We start from the raw sequence: 24,576 nt of genomic DNA, 5'->3' as shown, positions 1-24,576 counted from the left end.
AATATATTAACTACTAAACCAGCGGATGTTTTACATGAAATTACATGTATTACATGAACTATAATAAAAGAGTGAAAAGGACTTAATCCATTCACAGATCATTATATAGTGTAATTGTAGAAGGAATTAACTTTCTATCATCCTTAAGGGATAGTTCTAGAATTTGATAAGGATTAGATTTTGTTCTTTTCATGCTCTAGATCCAGAGTGGTTGTAGTAGTAGTAGAAGTTTATTTACTAGTCACATTGTACCAATCATTTTATATTTTAAATATTTACCTATAAAAAGTAGTAATGGTTTCACTCTTTTCTAATTAGTTTTAAATTGTGTTTATATTTATGTTTATCTTTATATTTATTTATATTTATATTATATTTGCATATAGTTTTACATATAGTTTTACATATAGTTTTACATATAGATATATAAATTATTATAATATTAGGTATTTAAACCATATGGTTTAGTTTTTACACCGTCAACAATTCTTTTATCATCAAATGGTGATAATGCAAGCTTTTTCTCATTTACAATATTTATATCATGTTTAATTGATCTTAGTCCAAACTGTTCAACATATTTGCATTCATTGTTTAACAATGCATTATAATAATCATCTCGGTTTAGTTGATGTTTTTGAGAAGATTTAGTTACACCTTTTGCTTTAAGAGTTTATTATTTTGTTGTTTCAAAATAGTATACTTTTGGTGCTAAAAAAATAGCTTCTGTTTTGTATTCGTTTTTTAACTCATCTTTCATTTGTCCTAATTTACTTCCTATGCATTCCTTCATTTTGTTTGGGTCATCTTTTAGATGTATATGTAAGCTATCTGTATCCATGTAACATAAGCTGAAATTATTATTATATATTGGTTTCAATACATTATACACAAATTCATAAATCTTGAGTTTACTAAGCTCTAATATTACAAATCCTATATAATTAAATTTATCTTGTTTAACAACACTTCTATAATTGTGTACTGCTGCGAGATTATTACTAAATATTGATGTTGATTTATATGTTGGTTTACCTGCTAGTTGTTTGTATCTATCTAATTTATTTACAATTTCTACATCTTGTCTATTTCTTACATTTTCTAAACTTTTACCATAGAATGAGTTACTCATTAATTTATAAAACATTTCACCAAATTTATCATTATTAGCTTTAGCTTCTTCTCTTTTCTTTACATTATACTCTATATATGGTTTTAACCATTTACTTTTCTCATATTTGATTCTATTGGGAATTGTTATATCTTCTAACTTAACACCATTGTTTAAGTACCAATCAAGCATTCTTCCTTCTATAACATAGTTATTTTTATTGTGTAATGTAAGCTTTAATTTCTCTAATGGTTTGTATTTATTGGGTTTGTTTACTTCTTGATAATCAGTAAATTCTTCAGTATATGGTATTGAATTTTCTGGAAAATAAGGGAAGACTTCTGTTTTCTGTTTTAGGTCATTATTATATTTAATATTTATTTCATATATTATACCAAAGTCCCCATCTTTAGTAGTTTCGTAAAGTAGGTCATTACATTTAAAAAATTCACCTATAGGTAGATCTTCAACCATACACGATGGATATAATGAGTTAAAATCATAATATAATAGATAATCTTCTTGTGTTTGATATGCTTCATTTTCTTTAGTTAATGAGCTATAGACTGAGTTGTGTAATAATGTGCATAATTTATTTATTTCGTGATGTTCTGGTTTTGTATATCTATTCCATGGTTTAACATATCTATCACCAAGTTTTGTAGCAATACCTCCTCTTATTCCTTTTTCAATCATGGGTAATATATCATATGTATCTTTTTGGTAATGTTTTAATCGTTGTTCTGTAAACTTTGAACCACATATCCATGATAAACCTGGTGATGAATATCTATAGCATGGATCTATTTTATATTCATTCATACATTTATCTCTAAATTTTTCAAATACATTTGACAGTAATTTTACATCTTGTTTTAGATACATAATCGTATAATCTGCAAAAGTTTTACAATTATTGTCAAATACTTCTTTTGCTTTAATATAATCTTCATCTGATATTCCCTCTTGTTTTAGTTTGGAATAGAATGTTTCTTGTGGAGGAAACTCAGTTGTTTTCATTTTATTTTCCCATTTTTCATCAACCCAATCATAAGGGTAAAATACTTTTCTTTGGTTTCCACCTAATGTTTTTGCTACTACATCTAAATTTAGTGGTGTAAAAAATCTAAATGCATCTAATATTCTAATACATCCTATATCTAAAGAAAAGAACTCTTCCTCTGTTTTAGCTAACGCTTTCATCTTCAAATTTGTTATAGCTAATTCTTTAATGAAATGATGTATGTCATATTTAGATCCATTATAAAAGTATAGTGGAACAAAATTAGGTTTCTTAGAATTTAAATTACATATATTATGAGCATATCCTCTAAATTTGCCATTAAAGTGGTCATGATCTCTTACTATGTCTTCACCTAATTTTTTATTACAATAGAAACAATTAGTAGGTTCTCCAATAACTGATTGTTCATCCATTATAATGTTTTCTTTCAGTAGTTTTTTAAATTTATCTTCATATTTTAATATTGTGTTAGCTAAATGTTCACCACAATCTTTACCCATATAAGTAACTTCATGTTCTTCCATAAGATCGGGATAACTTGATTTAATTACAAAATTATAACAAAATGGTTTTTGAGTGTTTGATTCAGTGTTAAAACTTTCAATATCACAATACATTGTAAAGGGAACTCTGTTTTTGAAACACCATTTAACAAATTTATGGTAATCATTATGCGAATAGATAATTTTTGTTGGTTTATGTTCTTCACACATTAATTTATGATTTTTTTAGTATTTGTTCTGATAAGAAGCTTGTTAGACAATTTAAACATGGATTTGACATTCTATTTCAATTTCTAATAATGGTGGATATATTAGTACATAATACATAGCGATTTTTATATAACAAAAGGGCACACCCCTTATAATTATTATGAGATTTAAATTTTATTCCTTTAATTCTTTTATCTTCATCTATTTCAAATATATTAAAATCTACATTATTAAATTTATGTAATTTTTTTATATTATTATAGTTATATGGAAAATCAAAGGATCGAATAATAATTGAATTGAGATGATCTACATTTTTAGATATTCTTTGTTTACCCTTTGCTACTGGAAATTTATATGCTAATATACACCAAATTATACACATATCATCTTCAGTATTCTTAACATTAATAATATATGGTGATTTAAAAGGTAATTCAATATATGATCCACCAGTTGAAATATAATACGAAATATGTAATGATAGAGATATTCTTCTTTGAATCATCCAACCAGATTCTCTTAATTCTGCCTCTTTTAATAATTTTTCTATTTCATTCAAATGTGTTATATAAATACCTGTTGTATGAACTTGTGGAATAGTAGTAAGTCCAATAATAAATTTTTGTTTCTCCTTTTTTATATTCTATTTCTTCGGATAAATATATTTTTATTGGATTGTGAATAATAGAAGTTATGTTATTAGGAATATCTTCAAAGTTATCTTTATATCCATCATCCTTATTAAGAATTGATTTTATTTGTATAACAGAATTGTTAAAACAAGTAGTAATATCATTGGGTAGTGTCTTGATATATTAATCTAATTTATTCACCATATCTTGATTTTGATGTTTTTCCACTTTATCTTTATGCATTTTAGTTGAGTAATGTTTTTGAAGTGATTTATTAGTTTTAAACTCTCTGTTACAAGTTTCACAAAATATATCCATCATTTTTATTGGAAAAATTTTAAAAAAATAATTTTTTCATTTTAAAAAATAAAATACATGTTTTCACCTCATAAAACATGTATTGAACCCGACCAAGAAAAAGAAATATACTTCGCAAAAGACCGATTTTCCAAAGATTCGACTGCAGAATTTTTGGTGAAAATTTGTAAATCTGGTCCAATAAACATTTCACGTTCGGATGAGACAAACCCGCAAAAGAACGTTTCGCACATCATTTAAATAATTTTTGATTTAAATAATTAAAATTATTTTGATTTAAATAATTATTTTGATTTAAATAATTAAAATTAAATGAAAATAATTTTTTCATTTTAAAAAATAAAATAAATGTTGGTTCCCCAATTTGAGAAATATTTTTAAATTAATTAAAAATCCTATATTTTTTGGCCGATATTTTAAAATTAGTTAAAATTCAATATTTTGCGATATTTCAAAATTCCTCAAAAAAATTTTTAAACTTTTTGAATTTTAAAACATAATGAATAAATAAAAAATAAAGATAAATTCAAAATAAAAATATAAAACAGTGAAAAGTAAAAAAATTGTAAGCATGAAATACTCGAAATAAAAATGAGCAATTATAAAAAATGGAAAACCATATAATCCATTTTAAAAATGAAGCCATACCAGCGAAAAAAAGCAAAAATATAAATTACTCAAATTGAACTATTCAATCAATTTTAAAAATATAGTAAATAAATAAAAATAGAGATAATTGCGAAATAAAAAATAGAAAGAGTGAAAAAATGAAAATCACGAGCATAAAATACTCGAAATAAAAAAATTAGCAATTATAAAATTAAAAAACCCCATAAATCATTTTTAAAATGTGGATACACCAGTGAAAAAAGTAAAAATATAAATTTCTCAAAAAATAAACTATTCAATCTATTTTTAAAATATAGTAAATAAATAAAAATAGAGATAATTGCAAAATAAAAATAAAAAGAGTGAAAAAGAGTGAAATGAAGAGCATAAAATACTCGAAATAAAAAAATGAGCTATTTCAATCAAATTTTAAACCATATAAATTAATTTGAAAATGGGGCCATACAAGCGAAAAAAGCAAAAAATATAAATTACTCAAAATTGAACTATTCGATCGATTTTTAAAGGTATAGAGTAATTGTAAAATGTGGTAACACAGCGAAAAATTGAGCGAATGCGAATTGCGCTGGGTTCCACATTTTACAATTACTCTTGGTTGGGTTCAATACATGTTTTATGAGGTGAAAATTGCTTAGCGGGTTCAACTACTTTAATGTAAGTACCGATTGCGGTGCAGGATTTGCATTAAACAGAAATAACGATAAGATAGCGATCCATGTACGCGTAGCGACGCGTGGACTACATATCATATCCGTACATAATAGCGTATTCCTTTTAATACTGCATCTTTACTAAATAGCGATGCGGTGAAATTTCTATTGAACACTTTGTGAAATATGTTGTCAAATGATGAGTTAGTGGGCTGGCTGTTATTGGTGTACTCCCAGGTTGAGGTGCCAGACCGAAAGTCGATATGTCCAGACCCTCCCAGACGGAAAGTGCCTATGTCCAGACTTTCGTGCGTTCAAAATTGCATATGTCCAGACTATCGTGCGTTTATTTTTTTCCAGACCGTGTAATTTTAAACGCACGACGCCACCTTGTGCGTTCATTTCGGTCTGGACATATCGACTTTCGGTCTGGGACCTCAACCTGGGCTCTGTGTGGATGATGCAAAGCTTAGGGATGGGTAGACTGTTGTTGTTGCGATTGGGGCTTTGCAATCGAAAATATATCTTTCTTCGGTCGTTTAGAGGATCTGGGTTAGGGTGATCCGATGTGAAATGCATTGTGATTCCACTTACTGTACTTGTTGAGATGAATAAATTTGGGGGAAAAGCGACTGATTACCAGATCGAATTAGGACAAAAAGATCTGATTGTTTAATTGATTAGTGACTTTTTAAAATATAATGGTTGTGTGAAAAGATTGGCACGAATTGAGAATTTGTGTGAGCTTTTTGCGAAGCCATTTACTTGTGCTTTTTTATGAGACGAAACGTTTAATTGTAAATAAGGATGAGAGATTTTGAGGTATGAGCGAATTCTTTACTAGTAATTGCGACGCAAACGTTCCATTCTTTCTGTTGTTTTCAAGGGAATAGTTATTTGAAACGGGTACATACGTGGCGAGTCTCGGATTAACAATTAGCAAGCATATTTGCTCAAAGAAAGTATCAATTGAATTAGCGGAACTCAATTGATTTCAAATAGCGAGTTCAAATGTTTTTCTGATGTAGTGTCCATCGATATCATTTGTTTTGCAGTGATAGAAATATATTTCAATTTTGATAAGATGAATTCTTCGTAAAGAAAGATCTTTCTCTCTTTGAAACAGGTTACGGGAAATAGATTAAACTAAGTATATTCAACCCAAATTTTTAAGCAGTTATTGAATGATTTATTAGAACGAGGTTGTTTGATTTTTGATGGAGTGCGCTATGATCTGTAATTAATGAAAATTGTTGTCCAGACAATGGTTTTGAAGTAATTGATCAGCCATACTACATTAGTATTTCTATTTCATTGATGCTCTGACGCCATATTGGTCTTCAGGAGTACATTTAAATAAGCAATTGAATTCCAACTATCAACTTTGAGTTAGTTGCTCTAATGCTGCTTCGAGAATCGAACGGGGAGCTTCGCAATTGGTTTCACTAATGCCAAGGAAGGAGTGTTTCTCATGAGTATGTGTCGAAGAGACTTTTTGATTTTTTAAAAAAAGGAGGACGGAGTGTTTGAAAATTGGGCTAAATTTGGAATAAACATGCAAATAGAGTGCATTCGAGCCAAAAAAATCCAAGATTTTATGTGTAAGAGATAATAATAATTATGAGTAGTTGTGCAAGAGATAATATATCTGAAAATTCTTTTCCTGTGGCAAAATCTCAGCATGTGAGAAACAATGACCTTGCCAGTCAGTTTTAATTTTAGAAAAATTACATTTTGTAAAGTTAATTCGGAGATTATCGTCTTGTTTTATTGTCATTATTTAGGATAAGCGAATACGTGTTGTAGATGTTATCCAGTGCAGCCCTACACATAAATAGAATGTCTGATACAACAAAAATTCTATAACTGTTTTTAATCCAATTAATGCAAGTGTAGTCCAGTGCTTTTGAAAATTCTGCCAGAGTTTGTCAGACAATTATATCCGCTTTCAGTGCAATAAATCCCAGTCATTTCTCCAAGTGACAAAGTCTCAATGCTTCACTGTATCAATATGTATTTTTTTTACTGCATATGCATTTAAGATCGATGGTCCGGAAATAAGTGGTGTGTTGAGACGCGGAACAAAGTTCATGTTGTGAAATTGAGTAAACTAGTGTATCGATGTTGGAGGTTGTTAGTTACGTGTAAGAATGGCTTTGTTGAGAACTGTTAAACTTAACGCTCACTCAGTTGTTTTTTCCCGTTTTAATTTTATATCTATCGGTTAGATAAAGTAATGATAAAAAATACTGTCAAGTTCTAAAAAGTTTCCTCTTAAATTTACTGAATTCATTTTAAACATTTTCCTGCAAGTTAATGGGGATTGTTCTACCTTTCTGATTTTTAGATTGAAATTTTTTATGAGTTGTTGATCTTTGAGCGGCCGATAGGTGTTGTTAATTTAGGAAGGGATTCTGCGTTGCCCTTTTTGTTGGACATTGTGTATTGATTGTTGACCTTAATTGGACATAGTTGCATTTATTACCGGATGATGTTGGGGTATGACTTCAGGGCCCAGCATGTGGAAAACATCTCGCCCAATCAAGGGTTTGTGTCATTTGTGACTCTCCGACGCAGTCGTAAATTCCACTTTTTATTGTTATTAAAATAAGAATTGGCTTATGTTGTCTCTGACAGACGCGGGCAAAATGATTTAAAACTTCGCAATAATTACCTTGTTTTACCTTCACAGTACCTTTTTCTTATATTCTTTGAGAGCACAATAACACACGTTTTTGGGCAATAAGTAGCTGGTGAATAGGAAGCCGGGTTTAGGATGAAGTTTGAAGACAGACGAATTGGCCGACGGCTTCTCTGTTGGTTACTGACTACATTTACACTAGGCGAACTCACTCTGTTTCCTTTTGTATTTGACATTGTTGCTTGTTGTGTATTCCCGACTACATACTACTTTTAGGGTTGAGTACTCAGCGGAGTTCGACAGATTCTTGCAAAGGCTGTCTTTGGATGTCATGATAGAGGATTTTGGTAAAAATAGGTCTCGATCGAATCAATGTTTCTTCTGATTTCTGAGGTCACATACTTCATTCAGCCAGGTCGTGGAAATTGCACAGAAAACTGAATACTTGCACGGCATACTTCGTTTTTCGTGCAAGTGTTTAGTCTCTTTTTTGACTCTTTTCTACTTACAAAAACATTAATATTTAAATTAATATTACTAGGGTTGATGAATGTTTTCTCTACAAGAAGCCAATAGTCAACTGTATTGAGATTGTCGACAGTGTTCTTCAGATTTTTACTACTGAAGAATCGTCATCCTTCTATATCGACGCTAAGATGTAGCGAGGAGACACATTTCGGTCTCCCTGCTGTGACCATGGTTTCTCTCTGCATAGGATCTCGACAACCATTATCTTTTGACACTTGTTCTGTCAGTTATTTTCTTTTGGGAATTCCTGGTGTTGCGTTCCCCTTCGGATTGTGTCGAAGCTCCAAGAATCGTTCGAAGCTCCACTATCCACTTCCCCATCTGAAAGGGTCGGGTGATGCTTCGTCTCAAAAATAGTTAACCTTAAGTGGGGTAAGTCTGGTACACGCTGGCTGCACCGTGCCGTAGTCAACACTAAATGAGTCTAGGTTTTGCAAAGCAGGTTCGCTTTCACTATTTTTTGAATCGATTTCGCTGGGTGAATTACACCGCTAACTGATATGCTTAGTTTGAGGAAAATAATTGTAACAAGAATCAATTTGGCAAATTTTTGCGAAAAACTAGGCAAAATCAAGAGAATGAGCAGTGAGTTCAGATCAGAGGTTGAAATAAACTAAAAACTAAATAACATCGTATTAACAGAAGTACAAATATGATCATTGTATGACAATCTCATTACCATCAAAAATTTTTTAGTCGGTCAAAGTATGCTGAAAGCAAGTGATTTCGGGGAGATCAGTGTGAGTGATTCCAGGACACGATCTAACGGCCAATTATTAGTGTATGTATACTATTGAGACAAATAAAAAGCAAGGTGAGGAATTTTTCTGTTTGTGTAGCCAATTACAGCAATGCTGCAGTTCGTTTTGCTACAGTCGCCCTTTGTACTCACCGCTGCTCAAATGCATTTAAAAAGAGTTTGAAGAGTAAAGGAAGTTCAGATATTACTACTGCCCTTCCTGTTGGGATCCATTAGAGTGGTAATAAGAGGTCTTATTGTTTTTCGTTTATTTGTAAGCATTGATGCTACGCAAGTTGTCTGAATCATAATACACATTTCAGCATTGCGAAAATATTAAAAAATAGAACTAGCCATCATTTCCTTGCAATTTTGGCTTCTGTTCCGTCTTTGTTCACTACAGAAAAGAACCTGATAAGTTTTTTTATTGATGCTATGAATTAAGCTAGGTGGTTTGACGTGTTGTTTGGAGCGTGTTTTGGCATGTGCTCTTTTCATAGCTTTCAAGCAATTCATATTTTGAAGTTCTAAGCCATTCTGTTTGTCCTTGAAAATTAATTTCTTTCTACCCTTTTCTAGCTTGTTGATTAAAAAAGAACGTGTCTCGAAACCGAAGAATTACTATAGCTTAAACAAATATCGGCTGCCTGGTGAAATAAATACTAACATATTCCTATACTAACGTTACTTTTTATAAAAATAATAACCAAAGGGTTTTTAAACACTGTTTTTTTCTGTAAAAATTTTGATAACAAGAAGAAAAACCCAAGAATTATAGGTTTTATTTGTTTTTTTTTCCGCTTGAACCCTATAGTTACAATTACTCAACTTTAGATAAAAATTTGACCTTCAAAACCTTCAAAATATTTTTACTAATGTTACAAAAGTTCTTACTAAAACTATTACTTTTTCGCAAAAACCCTTTCAAAATCTTAATTATTAAGAAAACACATTTTTGTTGGCATTTCAAAATCAACCTAAGTTGTTTATTTTAAAGAAAATAAGCATGAAATTATACTGTTAAGTAAACTTGACTGGAAAACCACTTACAAAATTAAAAAATTAAAACTAAAATTAAAATTAAAGCAAGTTATTCATCAAACGATAAATTTGAAATTTTATTTTTCTTTTTTTTTCCAAGAAAAAAAATGAAAAGCTGTCAAACTTGAAACCAAAAATTTACAACTCACCAAAACCTTCAAAAACAATAAACTAGTAAAATGCCTAAGGATAAAAAAACAAAATCAGGAACTAATGAATAAACTACATTAAAACTTCACCCAACTCGAACTAGTTTTAAAAACTCAGAAACATCGATCCTTTAAGTCGTTCAACAGGGTTGTTTTACACATTTACAAATCTAATTTGAAAAATTCATGATAGAATAACTTCAACGAATCAAAACGAAATGACAATTTACGAATCGGAAGAAGTTATTCTATCAAAAAAATTTGAAAATGCTTTGAGTTTTTAACGGATCTATAATGTTGAGTCATTAAAACTAGTTGAAGCGTTGGGTAAAAATTCAATGTTATCACCTAGTTTTTCCTTTATTTCTTGATTTTGAAGTCTAATTTACCCTTATGCATTTTACTAGAGTGGTGTTTTCGAAGGTCTTGATGTGTTGTAAACTCTCGGTTACAAGTTTGACAGCATTCAAAAAATTCTTGATAGAATAACTTCGATTAGCAAAAAAACTCAATGAAAATTTACGAATCAGAAGAAGTACAAAATAAAAACAAATATTGGGAGAAATAAATATATTTGGAAAATTGGATAAAAATATATATTGGGAGAAATAAATAAATTGTGAAAAAAACCTGATAAGTTCTATATTGATACTATGAATGAAGCCAGGTGGTTGGACGTGTTGTTAGGAGCGTGTTTTGGTATGTGCTTTTTTAATAGCGTTTAAGCAATTCTTATTTTTAAGTTCTTAGCCATTCTGTTTGTTCTTGAAAATTAGTTTCTTTCTACCCTTTTCTAGCTTGTTGATTAGAAAAAAGAACGTGTCTCGAAGCCCAACAATTAGTATAGCTTAAAAAATGTCGGGTGCCTGATGAAATAAATACAGACAAAACGAACTGTTTTTTTATTATTTTGTTACTCTCGTTCGTTTTGTCACAGGTCTGCTGGAACAACTTCTTCCTTATGATACTCATTTAACAAAATCGTTAAAAATCCCAACAATTCTCTGCTTCCAAAAATTTCTTTTATTTGAAAAATTTTAAAGCGTAACTCTTCCTGGTTAGATCATAGAAAAAAAAATCTTTCATATATTAAGAAAACAAAAATACGTAAAATTATAATTATTAGGTATAAGTAATTGTAAATATAGGTTTTGAACTCAAAAATTAAAAAAAGGCCAATAAAGAACACTATTTTCGTTTTAGAAAAAAAATTTATAACGAAAGCGTTTTTAAACACTAAATTTTATGTGAAAAAAGTTTGATAACAAGAAAAACCTAAGAGTTATAGGTTTTACTTTTTTTCACTCGAATCCTACAGTTGCAATTACTCATATTTTAACTTGAAATAAAAATTTTACCCTTTAAAACAACAATTTTCTTATTAAAAGTTAAAATTCTTACTAAAAATTAGCTTTCTCAAAAAATTTTCCTTTAAAAATCTTAGTTATTATGATAACATATTTTTGTTGGCTGTTCAAAATCATCTTAATTTGTTCATTTTATAAAAAATCATGAAGCAATACGGTTAAGTAAACTTCATCCGAAAACCACTTACAAAATTAAAAAACTAAAATTAAAGCAAGCTATTTATCAAAAGTAAAATCTAAAATTTTATTTTCGAATTTTTTCAAAAAAAAATATGAAAAGCGGTCAAATTTTCAACCCAAAATTTACAGCCTACCAAAATCTTCAAAAACACTAAACTAGTAAAATGCCTAAGGATAAAAAAGAAAAACAAAATTTGGAATTATTGAAAAAAAAATAACTGCGTACATTAAAACTTCACCCAACACTACAACTAGTTTTAAAAACTCAACAACACAGATCCTTTTAGTCGTTCAATAGGGTTATTTTAGAAAATCACAAATGAAAATTTTTATGAAAATTCCTGATAGAATAACTTCAACTAATGAAAAATTCGATGACTATTTACGAATCAGAAAAACAATATAAGAACAAACAGATATTTTGAAATAAAAATATTTGGAATATTGGGAGAAATATTTATTGGTTTGTTCCTAAAAATTAGTTTCCTTCTACCCCTTTCGAGCTTGTTGATGAAAAGAAAACTCGAAGCACAACAATTACTATTGCTTAATCAAATGTCGGGTGCCTGGTGAAATGAAAACAGACACAACAAAAAGTTTTTGCTGTGTTTTGTTACTCTCGTTCGTTTGTGACCGTCTGCTTGAACAAATTTTTCCTGATGGTACCCATTCAAAAAAGCGTTAATTTTTTGAAAAAATGTGTTTCCAAAAATTTTATATATTTGAAGAAATTTTTAAAAGTTAACTCTTCCTGGTTAGATCATAGAAAACAACAAAAATTTTGCATAAAGTAAGAAAACGGTAATTCAGCCCAAAACACGTAAAAAATAATTGTTAGTTATACGTAATTGTTCGAACGCGAAAACAAAAATATCAGTAAAGAACACCAATTTTGGTTTTATAAAAATAATAACGAAAGGGTTTTTAAACACCATTTTTTATGTAAAAAAATTGATAACATGAAGAAAAACCCATGAAATGTAAGTTCTAATTAGTTTTTTTTTCGCTCGAAGCCCATAGTTACAATTACTCATAATTTAACTTTAAATATAAAATTTAACCTTTTAAGTAACATTAATCTTATTCAAAAATTACAAAAGTTTTTACTAATAAAAACTCTCAAAAATTTACCCTTTAAAAATCACAATTTTAATGATGACATCTTTTTGTTGGCATTTAAAAATCATCTTAATTCGTTTATTTTAAAGAAAACAGGCATAAAATTACGCTATTAAGTAAATTTAACTTGAACACCTAACAAAATTAGAAATTAAACTAAAATAAAAAAATTAAAATTACAGCAAGTTATTTATCATAAGTTAAATTTGAATTTTTTTAAAATTTTCTCCAAGGAGAAAAAATTTGAAAAACTGTCAAACTTGTAACCGAAAATTTACAGCTCACCAAAACCTTCAAGAACACTAAACTAGTAAAATACCTAAGGATAAAAAAAACAAAATCAGAACAAGTAACAAATGAGCGCAAAAGAAAGTACCAGTGAAAAATCAAATAAAGATACTATAACTTTGAAACCGAATTCAAATTCTGTGTTAAAACTTTATTCTTATAATTTTGTTAGAAAACTTAAGGAACACAACGAGCGCACTGTAGATGATAATCTTCAACCAAAGCTTCGTCACGTAAACGGTTTATTGAGCTCAATGTTCCAATTTAAATTAAAATGTACCACTTAAAAGTTAATTGCAGTCCCTCAAAAAGTATTGGACCTGTTTCTTTTCCTTCAATTCCATTTTCTTCACTATAGGAAATTTATTGGATTACCAAACTTTAAATTAGAAAACGTATGTAATGTTCATCATGCTTAGATCGTTGTTATATGTTCCTCGGCAATAAAATGTAAGAAAGCCAGCAAAGACAAATACGCTAGTGAAGAATTCTGTAGTCATCAAGTTATATTTATCAAAAACATTTCTCTCAGTTAGCTAGCTACGGAGCTCTTTCCAGTCTCGTGGAACAGTGTGATCCAATCTTATCATGGTGCTAACAATTGGAATAAAAAACAATATCTGCCAAAAGTGCATTGATTTGTGATAGGTAAGTATAACTACCCGATTATAGAAAACAGTGCTCATACGATCCACCTTACAATGAAACAACAGCTTCTTAAGAAGAAAGTAGCAAACGCAGATTTTCAATTATTTTTCGATTTATGATTCAAATTGATGAATGAAAACAATGTTTTTTATTCAAGCAGTTAGTATCTCACATTTAAATTAAATGCCAAGTAGAACAGGTGGATTTTTACTCGGAAAAACTTATTTTGTACTGCAATGACTTGAAAATCCCTATTTCTTTCTAAGCTAACTGACTGACTACTTTGTGCATTCTAGTTGTTCCGAGCCCACTTGTGGGGGGAGGAACTATATACTCAAATGGGTTTTTTTTTGTTCAGTCAATTTTGGCTGATCGATATATTCGTCGTAGAGAAATGTGAGTGGTATCATTAAAAAGCTGGTTCAGCGTAGAATTCAAAGTTAAAAAGATTTTTTTGAATTTCGTTTTTTTCGGGAGTTATCAAGGATTGAAGTTTTGTGTGAACACGTGATATTTGTTCACTTTAAGTGTAATTTTTCTCCTAATCAAAACATTTTTTTTGGAAAAATAGTATTTCAAAATTAAATTTCACGCCAAAAAATGGTCCAATTGTGTGTTCCTAGTAGACTAAAGGCGATAAAAAAGACTAGTTCTGAACTCATAGGGAAGTTCACTATCAAAAAAAAATCGAACTCTATTTGAGAGCTCTTTTTTTAATAAAACTTTTCTTTTTTGCTTTTTTAAGTTAACTAGATAAAAGTCACTTTTCATGTCGAACTTCTATTAATGACAAACTTCATTTACAGTCAAATGAAGCCCAATGAACAAAAAACATCGTTTTCAAGGATTTGCTCATGTTTTTTTTGGCTTCGATTCTGAGTTTTCGTAATTTTAAAAGAAATTCTGAATTTCTTTTCACAAATTTAATAATTTTTGGAGTCCTATGGCATTATTTGGAGTCCTTTTTGGATTGATTGACTAACAGAGCATTAAGTGAACATATCTAGTGCTTTGAGGGGAGAGCTAATGGCTGCTGAATTTTTTTGAACATTAAAGAATCATAAACTTATTATTGCGAGCTGTAAGTCAGTCCAGGGGTAACAGCACCCTCTTCCTTCGTACTGCAACCAAACTTAAACTGGTTAGCGGTTTTATCTTCTAACTATTCGTTATATGACTTCAATCACACAAGATTTCAGAAATTTAAAAAAAATAGGATATTTTCGTATTATTGGTTACTTTTGAAATCTTATCACATTATCCAAATTTTGAGAGCTCACATTGGCATAAGGAAGATGTCCAGTGGATAACAGATAAAAATTTTATGAAAAATTTATGGTTTAAATGGCTTCGACATGTTCTTTGTGCACTTTTCTATTGAATTTTTGGTTTTCGCCATTTTTTGTTGTTGTTTTAATAGTCATAAGACTTAATGTGATGTCTTAATGATTACCTATGCATGACAAACATAAATATACTCCCATCGTGGCGTCTTTGAGCGTATTCTTTGACTTCCGTTGAAAGCTATTGAATTTAATGGCTGTTAAATTAAAAGTAATTTTTCGAAAATTTTTTTTGAACACTAACAAATCTTAAACTTTTTTCGTGAATGGTTAGTCAGTGTCCGTATTGACAGGACCCACTTGTGTTCTACTTCAACTAAAATTAATCTGGTCAGCTGTTTTATCTTCTAACTATTGGTTATATGACTTCCATGACACCAGATTTCAATTTTTTTAAATTTTTTTTGGATCTTTTTGTATTATTGGTTACTTTTGAACTCTTATCACATTATCGAAATATCATTGTAATTTCATTAGCTTAGAGAGGACGTTTGTTGGATCATAGAGAAAGTCTTTAGAGAAAAGCACTGGTTTAAGTGTCTTCGACACTTTCTTCTCGCACTTTTCTACTGAATTTTGGTTTTTGACTGTCTGTTATTGTTTTCAAACATAAGACTTAATGTGATGTCTCGTTAATTATTTATGCATGACAAACATCATTTTTCTCCCATCGGATTATATCTGAGCGTAGTTAATGAGCTCTGTTGAAAGATTTTGAGTTTAATGGCTGTTAGGAGTTTAAAAACAATTTTTCGAAAATTTTTTTCGAACATTAACCAATCCTAAACATTTTTTTCGTGAACTGTTGCTCAATATCAGTACCAAAGGAATCCCTTTCCGTTCTAATGCAGTCAAAATTAATCTGGTTAGCGTTTTTATCTTCTACCTATTAGTTTTAAAACTTCAATGCAACGAGATTTCACAATTTTTTTTATTTTCGGGTACTTTTTTTTATTTTTGGATCCTTTTGAAATCTTATCACATCAACCTACTGCTGATAGTCCCCATTGGTTTAAGGAAGAAGTTCAACGGATCATAGATAAAGTTTTCAGAGAAAAGCTTATGAGTTGAATTGCTTCGACATTTTCTTCTAGCACTTTTCTATTGAATTTTTGGGTTTGCCTGTCTCTGTTGTTGTTTTCATATTCAATAACTTGTTGTAAGGTCTTATTGATGAAAAACGGTTGACAAACAAACTTATTGTCGAATCGTGGGATAATCGTTTTTTACTGGCTTCCGTTGAATGCGAATGAATTTAATGGCGTTGATAATACGTGTTTTCTCGAAAATTTCGTGCTTCTAATCTATTTAATCATATTTGTTGATTTTTGGAAATTATGTTGATAAAAAAGGGAAATCTCATTGCTCTTGAAAAATTAATTTAAAATAGAGGAATTTTCAGTGAAAAGTTCATTTTTTAATGCCTTCGACACTTTTCTCGATCAATTTTTTCTTGAATTTTTTGTTTTTGATCTTTAGGTAGCCGTAAATTGCGCACAGCTCTCAGGCTTGTAATTGAGGATTGAATGAATGATGTTACCCGAAGCAGTCAGTTTATAGCGAATAGTCTTAAAGTTTATGATAAACATTTTGCAATGTTTATGATAAATATTTTGAGTTTCTGTTTAGTTTTTTTCTATGGCATAGTCTGACCAAAGACAGGTCCTTTTGGTTTTGTACTGACTTTTTAGTAATTTATCAAGGATTTTTTACTTAAAAGCTAATGATTTTTAAGATTTTTGAAACTTCTTGTAAAAAATGTTGATTAATTTTTAAGTTTCGACTCACTGTTCGTTCTTTTTGTCGACTTGTTACATAATCTCATTAAGAAAACTTTCCATCTGCTGTATAGTTAGGGAAAAGTAAACTTGTGTAGTTAAGGTTTTATCTGACTGGATTTTGACGTTGTTACTAGGTGCTTTTCAATTTATATATTCATTTTTTACTGTGAAGTTTTTGTTGGTGCAATTTTTTTTGTCTCTTAGTCTCTTTAATGTCAGATCATGTTGGTGCTGTAATGAGGCATAGCATTAGGTAATTCAATTAGTAGATAGGTTGTGTAACGATTTCTTTAAACTCAAACATCTATTCTTGTTATCTCTTCATTTGGTTGACAATTTAGTAAAAAATGTAGATGAGTTCGGGTCGGAACATCATGTGCGAACGCACATTAACGAGCCGCCTTGCTCTCTATGAAATTGCTTATTTACTTTTGCTTTTGTCAGAAATTACTACAAGTGCTAGCTTCTCCAAATAAATATTCTCAGGGATGTCTCCAAGGTAATTATCAAGCACAATATCAACAATAACCTTATCTAAAAAGAAAGCATTCAATCAAATTTCGATTTTCTGCTGGTCTAGACAAATGCTTTAACAATTCAGATCTCAACTACAATTTTAGGTTTAAAGGTTTTAGAGTTTAAATCTGTTGATCCTTTCAGAACTGTGATTAATATTTTAACACGGTTAATTTAACTTTACAGAATTTCAGTATCGACCTTGCAATAAAAACGAAAAAGCTTAAAAAAATGAAAAGCCGATAGCCTGAGGTAAGGTGTGTGATTCACACGCCAATGATTGAGAGTTCAATCCTCTGCCTCTGTTAAGCTGTCTGTGTGAGTATGAGCTCTTACTTAACCATAGCTTCAGGTTGACCATAGCCTGAACAATGTTGGCTGCAATGATGGTACCACGTGAAAGTTTCAGACACAAAAGAAGTGGCCATAGTCATCAAAAAAGAGCAATACTGCTCATAAAAAGAAGTCTCAAATGTGGGGAGTAATAAGAAAAAGGGCAGCTGAGAACAGGCCGAAGTCGCCTAATGCTGTTCCGCTGCGAATACTCAGGAACCAAAATTATTATTATTAAAAGGAAAAGCTCTTCAAGCTTGGTTACGGCATAAAACGTAAAACAAAATTACCTGCTTTAAAAGGAGACCAACATTTTACAAAGCGATTAAAAACATTTATGAATTTACTTGATTATATCATAGATATATGATTATATCATTTTTTGTGTAAAAAAATTTAGTGAGTTTGGAGTTCATAACAAAGTGTAGAAATTAGACGTTGATAGCAGTCCTCCAATTTCTTCTCTTTTTGAATAGGACCAGTTCCTTTGCTTTTCGTTCTTTTCAAAATAGAAAAACTCTTAGATTATAATACGTTCACGAGTAATAACTTCATGCAAAGTTTACCAATTTTAGATTACGGTTAGCCGTTCGCCAGTAGTATCTTAAAAGAAAAGCAGAACTCTGTATTTATAAACATGGTTGTTGGCTTCAGTGAGCAAGCTGTGGAACTTCTTCCAGTCTGCTTTGAACACTACTGTACAATGCTATTATGCACACAAAATTTTAGAAAAGACAAGGACCAGTAATGTCCAGCATTTAATCATAGCTATGGAAAACCGAACATTTATTGCAGAGTTGCAGATTATGTAACTGCACAGGTATCCAGCCATCCATAGCGGTTAGCTCAATGCACCCTTACAAAAATGCTTTAAATTAAGATTTACACTTCATAAAGGATCAAAGATGAAAAGGTCACGACCCGACGTCAAAAAACAAGAGATAAGACATCAAATAACCCATAAAATAACCCACATTTACAATAATCAAAATTATTAGTAAATTTTAAGCGTAATCTAGGGCGCCGGACAATGAGAGAAATAACTCAGAAGCCCGAGGGACTTCATATTGACATATCACCACTGATCTGTAGATCAAATTAATAGGATTAAGTATGATTGAAACAAGCCTCTAAAAACAACTGGTAAGCTGTGCTCTGACTATTGAATGTCAAAATCGAATGAAGTCAATCGGCATTGTGCATTTCAAAATTTTGCATTGGGTAAAATGTCTATAATTGAAACGATGAAAACACATTTCCGTGAAAATAATTGGCAACTTTTGAGTAGGGACAAAAATATTGTTCTCAGAGTCAGGAAGTAAGTATTGGATTATCGTCGCTAATAATTGAACTGTTTATTCACAAAATATAACCGATTAACATCGAAAAATTGGACTCGAACTATTAGTGTGAGCTCGAATCTATTACAGCCTACTTCGATTCGGGGAGGGGGTGACTAAATTCACTAAGTGAGCTTCAAATGATGTCGTTAGAGGGTACTATATGCCAGTATATCCACTAAACATAGCCGGCATATTGCCAGAAAATAGCCGCCGTTCACGCGCTTGATGCGCATCGGGATAGAAACAGAAAAAAAGAGGAAATAGAAATTGACCGAATTTTTTGTTTTTTTTTCAGCGTCAAAAGTGATCTAATTTGGCGTGCAGTTTCAGTTAGATTCTAAAACTATACTTAATATAGCTTCTGAACTGAAAGCCGTTAAGCCTAATACTAGTGTCAGCTATCAATCACTCTAATGAACTTTGATAACCTAATGCTCTATGACTTAATGACCGCGCTTTATCGGTTCATTCCGTTTCTTTTGATTTTGCTATTTTGACATTGAACGTATTCACTTGTGTAATTCAATGTGTGAAAAGAATTTAAAATCAATTCAGTTGAAACAATGAGTGAGGTAAGTCAGAAGTTGAGCGTGAAAATTGTGACTTATGTAAAACGAAAGACGTGATCAAAAGGTAAAACCAATTAAGAAAAAGGAGAGCACCTAAATAATAGCCGTTGAGGCTGACGGCGGCTATTAACAAAAACTAAATTGAAGAAAAGTACACAAATTTTGTCGCACTTTTCAACTTACTTTTAGTAGAGAACAACCACACATTGAGTTCAGTTGATGACACTTATGAATGAGAGAAATTCAGATCACTCAAAACAGAAAGTCAAGGGCGCATAAGTCACTCCAAAAGACAAGATGCCAAGGAAAAATGTTGCAATAAAAAACTTAGCCAGTTCGAATACAGGAAACGATCCGAAGAGTCCTACAATTAAAAACTCTTAATTATCACACCTATTCCAGAAAAATCAAAGAAGAAATAGAAACAAAGCACGATAAAGATAGAAACTATAAATTTCTAGTTATGAATGCTGGCGGGTTTGGGGGTAGGTATGTTGGCGGGAGGGAGGTGTGTTGGCGGGAGGGGTGGTAAGGTACGTTAGGGGGAAGGGTAGTTATGGGTGAGAGTTATAGGAGAAGGTACGGGGGTGATTAGGTAGGCGGGGGGGGGGGTAATCAGGGGTCTGATAGGTAGGTAGGTGGGTAGGAAAACGTGAGTCAACGTTCAAAAACAGAAGTCAACGTCAACGTTCAAAAACACAACTCAGCGTCAACTTTCGAAAACAGAAGTCAACGTCAAGGTTCGAAAACAGAAGTCAGCGTCAACGTTCTAAAACAGAAGTCAATTTCAATGTTCGAATACAGAAGTCAACGTTCGAAAACAAGAGTCAACGTTTGAAAACAGATGTTAACGTACAAAAGCAGATGTAAATGTTCGAAAAAAACCGTCAAATTTCAGGTCTTGAACAAACTTGCTTCAGCTAAAAAAACTGTGCAATACTGCAGATACTCCTATTCGAGTCGTAAAACGACACACACATTTACAATAATTGCTTCGTAATTCGCCCGAGAGCAATAAAAAAGTCCTCTACCCACCCCTTTTCTCTCTAATAATATATAGCGAGGAAAAATATTAACGAAGCATTTTATTTTATTTCATTCTCATTAAAAACAACTCGAAACATCAAAGATTATCAAATCCAATATTCAAAAATTGTATTGTGCGCGACAAAACGATACCGAGCCTTCATGTCTATTGCAGATTTTTATAGATATCTTTTGAACTCCTGCTTAGTACAATTTTTCTGGTAGTTTGGTCGATATTGATGCATTTCATCTAGCAGCTCAATACCTCAAAAAAAAACTGGGAAATGATTAAATTTGCAACCAATAATTTTGATAACAAAGCAAAAGTAAAACTTTCAATACACTAATATAATAACGATAATGTTCTTACACCAACGAAAAGAAAAGGAAAGCACCAATGTAAAATTTAAGTTCAGCTACTACTGATAGTAAATTAATCACTTAGGTTAAAACAGTCATGGACATTTAAGTCTTCTCTCAAACGGCAAGTTTCGAGAGTCCTTTCAAAAATATATTAACATCGTATAGCCTATTCTATTGCATCTGTCGCCAAATCTTGAAAACGAGTGTTGTGTAGTCTGGCTAGGCAGCTTGTGTTGAAAACTTGTTTTCCAATTACCCGTTTTACGATTTCAAAGCAGGAGGTTAATGTTCTCATTGTCATTCATTAAATTGTGCAACTATGGCATAGCATTTGGGTAGAAACAGCCCACAACCCTCCCCTCTCCCGAAAATGGGCAAGGATTAGTGGACGTGGGGTATCTACGGTTGTATGCGAACAGGATAGCATATTTTCATGCATTGTGAATTAAACTGTCATTCATAGGGTGGTGATCATCGGAAGCAGGTTTGATAAGCGGAACTGATAACTCTGCTACCCCTCCACTCGGGTTGTTCACATTTTTCGTTCCAATCAGGAACCCTTCCGTTTCCTCTTCATCTTCGGCGTCTGAGAGGGAGGGGCTAGCCTTTGCTGTCTTATTTTTGATGGAACACTTAGTTTTGGGTAAAATGCTTGGCGATTGGCTGCTTTTGTTCGTTTTTGAAAAGTTTTCGGGTATGAGTGTGGCTGAGAATAAGCTGAAGATGACCAATATTGCTCCAATTGCAAATGCGGGACCTGGGATGAAGTAGTCAACATCGTCTGTTGCATCATCAGTAGGGTTCTTGGGGTCTGCAGGTTGGCCTTTAATCGCCCCAGGTGGTGCAGCCGGAACCCCGCCGTCAGTTTGTTCATCAAACTTCAGCTGAATGTCAAAAAGGTAGAAACTGAAACCGAACAATGCTGGACCCAACCCACTGCAGAGTCCCCGCACCCCCGCCACAATTCCTTGCACAACACCCTGTTGATCTGGTTCCGCGTTTGTTGACACCAGTCCTGAAATAGCTGGATAGACTATACTTGACATTGCGGCAAGACATCCGGCACACCAGATCATCCATCGTTCTCTCGCCACCGCAAACCACGACAATTGCATTAGCTGGAACACCAATCCGCACAAAATTGTCTTCTTGTTTCCCAGCACCTTCACCAAAAAACTAAGGAATAAACTTTGTGCGAACACTGAAAGGATTCCAACGACTGCAATAAAAACGATGACTTCTCCACGTGAAAAGTGGATAACTTGTTTCAAGTACAGAAACAATGAAGAAAATTCGCCAGCTTCTGGGATGTAGGACAAAAAAACGGTTCCGCAAACCAGCATTACAACTTGATCCTGGCCAATCCTTCGAAGAGCTAAAAAGGGATCCGCTTTTTCCCACGAAATTGGCTTACCCCAAGAAACAGCACGTATCTTTTCTGTAAGTGACTCGGGAACTGCGACCAGAATGAAAAAGAGATCCAAGGCCGATATTGCCGTTGCCAGAGCAACTACCAACACGTCATTGTACTCTTGCGCTAAACGATCGCCAATTGCTGGACTGAATATTATACTAGCAGCAAAAGTTGCAGCCACCATACCATACGCAAGACTTCGTTCCTCAGGAGCTGTAACGTCTGCAACGTACGCCAAAACCACAGAAAAGGTTACAGCAAATATTCCCGAAAGAGCAAATACCGTGAAAAACCACATTGAGTTGATCATCATGAGGGGTATGGGCATGCAAGTAAAAAATACACTGATTAGCAGGAAAGATTTGCGTCCCCAGGCGTCTGAAAGAGCTCCAAGGAGCGGGGCTGAAAGGAAGGACAGCATTCCTTTAATTCCCAGTACTATTCCATTCATCAAAAACGAATGCTGGGGAAAAGTTTCGATTGTTAAAGTCAACATCGGGGATGTTAGCAGACCCCAGGCAAAAAATTCAAGGAAAATGACAACTAGAGCGTGAGAGACACTCGGTTTTCCGATTCCCATTCCAGAACTCTCTCGGAGTTTGCGTCGTAGGGTTCCCGGAAGACGTTTGGCGACCATGATGGTTTTCTTAGAACCAATCTTGGACACCGTCTGGATGTACTCACCACTGGGTTCCAGAAACGATTCCTGGAATCCCTGAACTTCTGATGGTCGCCTGCTGCAACCTATTTTGCGTGCTGTAAAAAGGATTTCGTTTGATCTGATGACTTGTATGGACTGACTGGCTACAATTTATTAGGTTATACCTCCACTGTTGAAACAAGTAAATGAACTACAGTATCATGTAACCATTCATTTAATGTCTGAAACAAAACGACAAGAGTAGATTTTTAAAACCATAATACCCCAACCAGGTGAATTCAAAACTTTCAACTGTTCAATAAGTACATTGAACAGTGTAAACATACCCGGCAGATTGCCGGAAAATAGCCGCCGTTGATTCCAATAAGCATGACTGGGATTGAAATAACAGAAGATATTGAAAAAAAAAAGATTTTCGTACAAAAACATTTTTTTAAGTCCGATTTATTTTGATGGCATTTCGTAGTTGAACATACTTCTGTTTCTTAGAGAGAGGCTACAGGGGCTACTATCAATAACAATAAGCATTAGAGAGAGGTAACTAATACTTATAGGACCGACGTTCAAATAGCGGGCATCTAAAATTGGGCTTTATGGGTTTATCCCGTTTCTATTTCTGACTTCAATTTTTTATACTGACTGTTCATTTTGAATTGCTTTGCTGAGCAACTGATGTTCAAAATCACTTTTAGCAGAATGAGAGAAGAGAGAAACTAGCCTAGAGAAGTCAAAAAGATTTCACGCAAAATGTTGAAAAGGCGGCAAAATGAGGTAAAGCGAAACATTTTTTTATTCGACGAAGTAAAAAAAAAAAATAGGAGCGCTATAATAGCCGGCTGAGAAGATGAGGGCGGCTATTAAAAATTTCCAAAGAAAGCTCTCAAAATCCTCCTAAACTGCATTTGAACCGCCGCCATAACTGACTATATACTTCAGCTTTTAATTTAGATTTATGATGAAAAAGCGAGACTTCAAAAGGGAAAAACTGTGAGATTAAACTCATCCTAAATCAAGTCCAAAACATTTTTATTAATTTAAATTAGCATTAGGACTCATTTTGAAAACATATACAATATATGAAGTAATGGCACCATTTCTTTGAAATCAGAACCTCGCCGACAGTACACCTCACATGAAATATTTCAGTCTAGTTTCAGCTATAGTCGATCAAACATAAGACAAGGCGACTCGGTAATGTGCGATCGCACACAAGGTTCCGAACCCGCTCATCCACAATTTTGGTATGATTGTCTACCAAACGAGGAACATAGAAAAACCCAGAAATTCAAGTGTTTTTTTTAAAAAAAAATTGGTGAGTGAAAGAAAAAATAGCCTCCAAAGCCATTAACTCAGTGGTGGAGTAAAAATGGTGCATTAGATTCATGATATGTGCAAATATTAAGAAAACGAGTCAACACGAACAGCAAAATCAAACAACAACAACAA

General features: G+C 32.2%; 1 protein-coding gene across 1 annotated transcript; it reads right to left on the bottom strand.

Moving 5' to 3' along the window:
* Positions 1-20,969: 20,969 nt before the first annotated feature.
* Positions 20,970-23,381, bottom strand: LOC142336297 (hippocampus abundant transcript 1 protein-like). Its single transcript, XM_075385013.1, has one exon. The coding sequence runs from the start codon at positions 23,104-23,106 to the stop codon at positions 21,487-21,489; it is 1,620 nt and encodes a 539-aa protein (XP_075241128.1). The 5' UTR covers positions 23,107-23,381; the 3' UTR covers positions 20,970-21,486.
* Between the last annotated feature and the right edge of the window lie 1,195 nt (positions 23,382-24,576).

This window comes from Convolutriloba macropyga, chromosome 3, assembly GCF_964194025.1.
Source record: "Convolutriloba macropyga chromosome 3, txConMacr16.3, whole genome shotgun sequence".
Lineage (NCBI taxonomy): Eukaryota > Metazoa > Xenacoelomorpha > Acoela > Convolutidae > Convolutriloba > Convolutriloba macropyga.
This window is presented reverse-complemented; position numbering and strand designations above follow the sequence as displayed.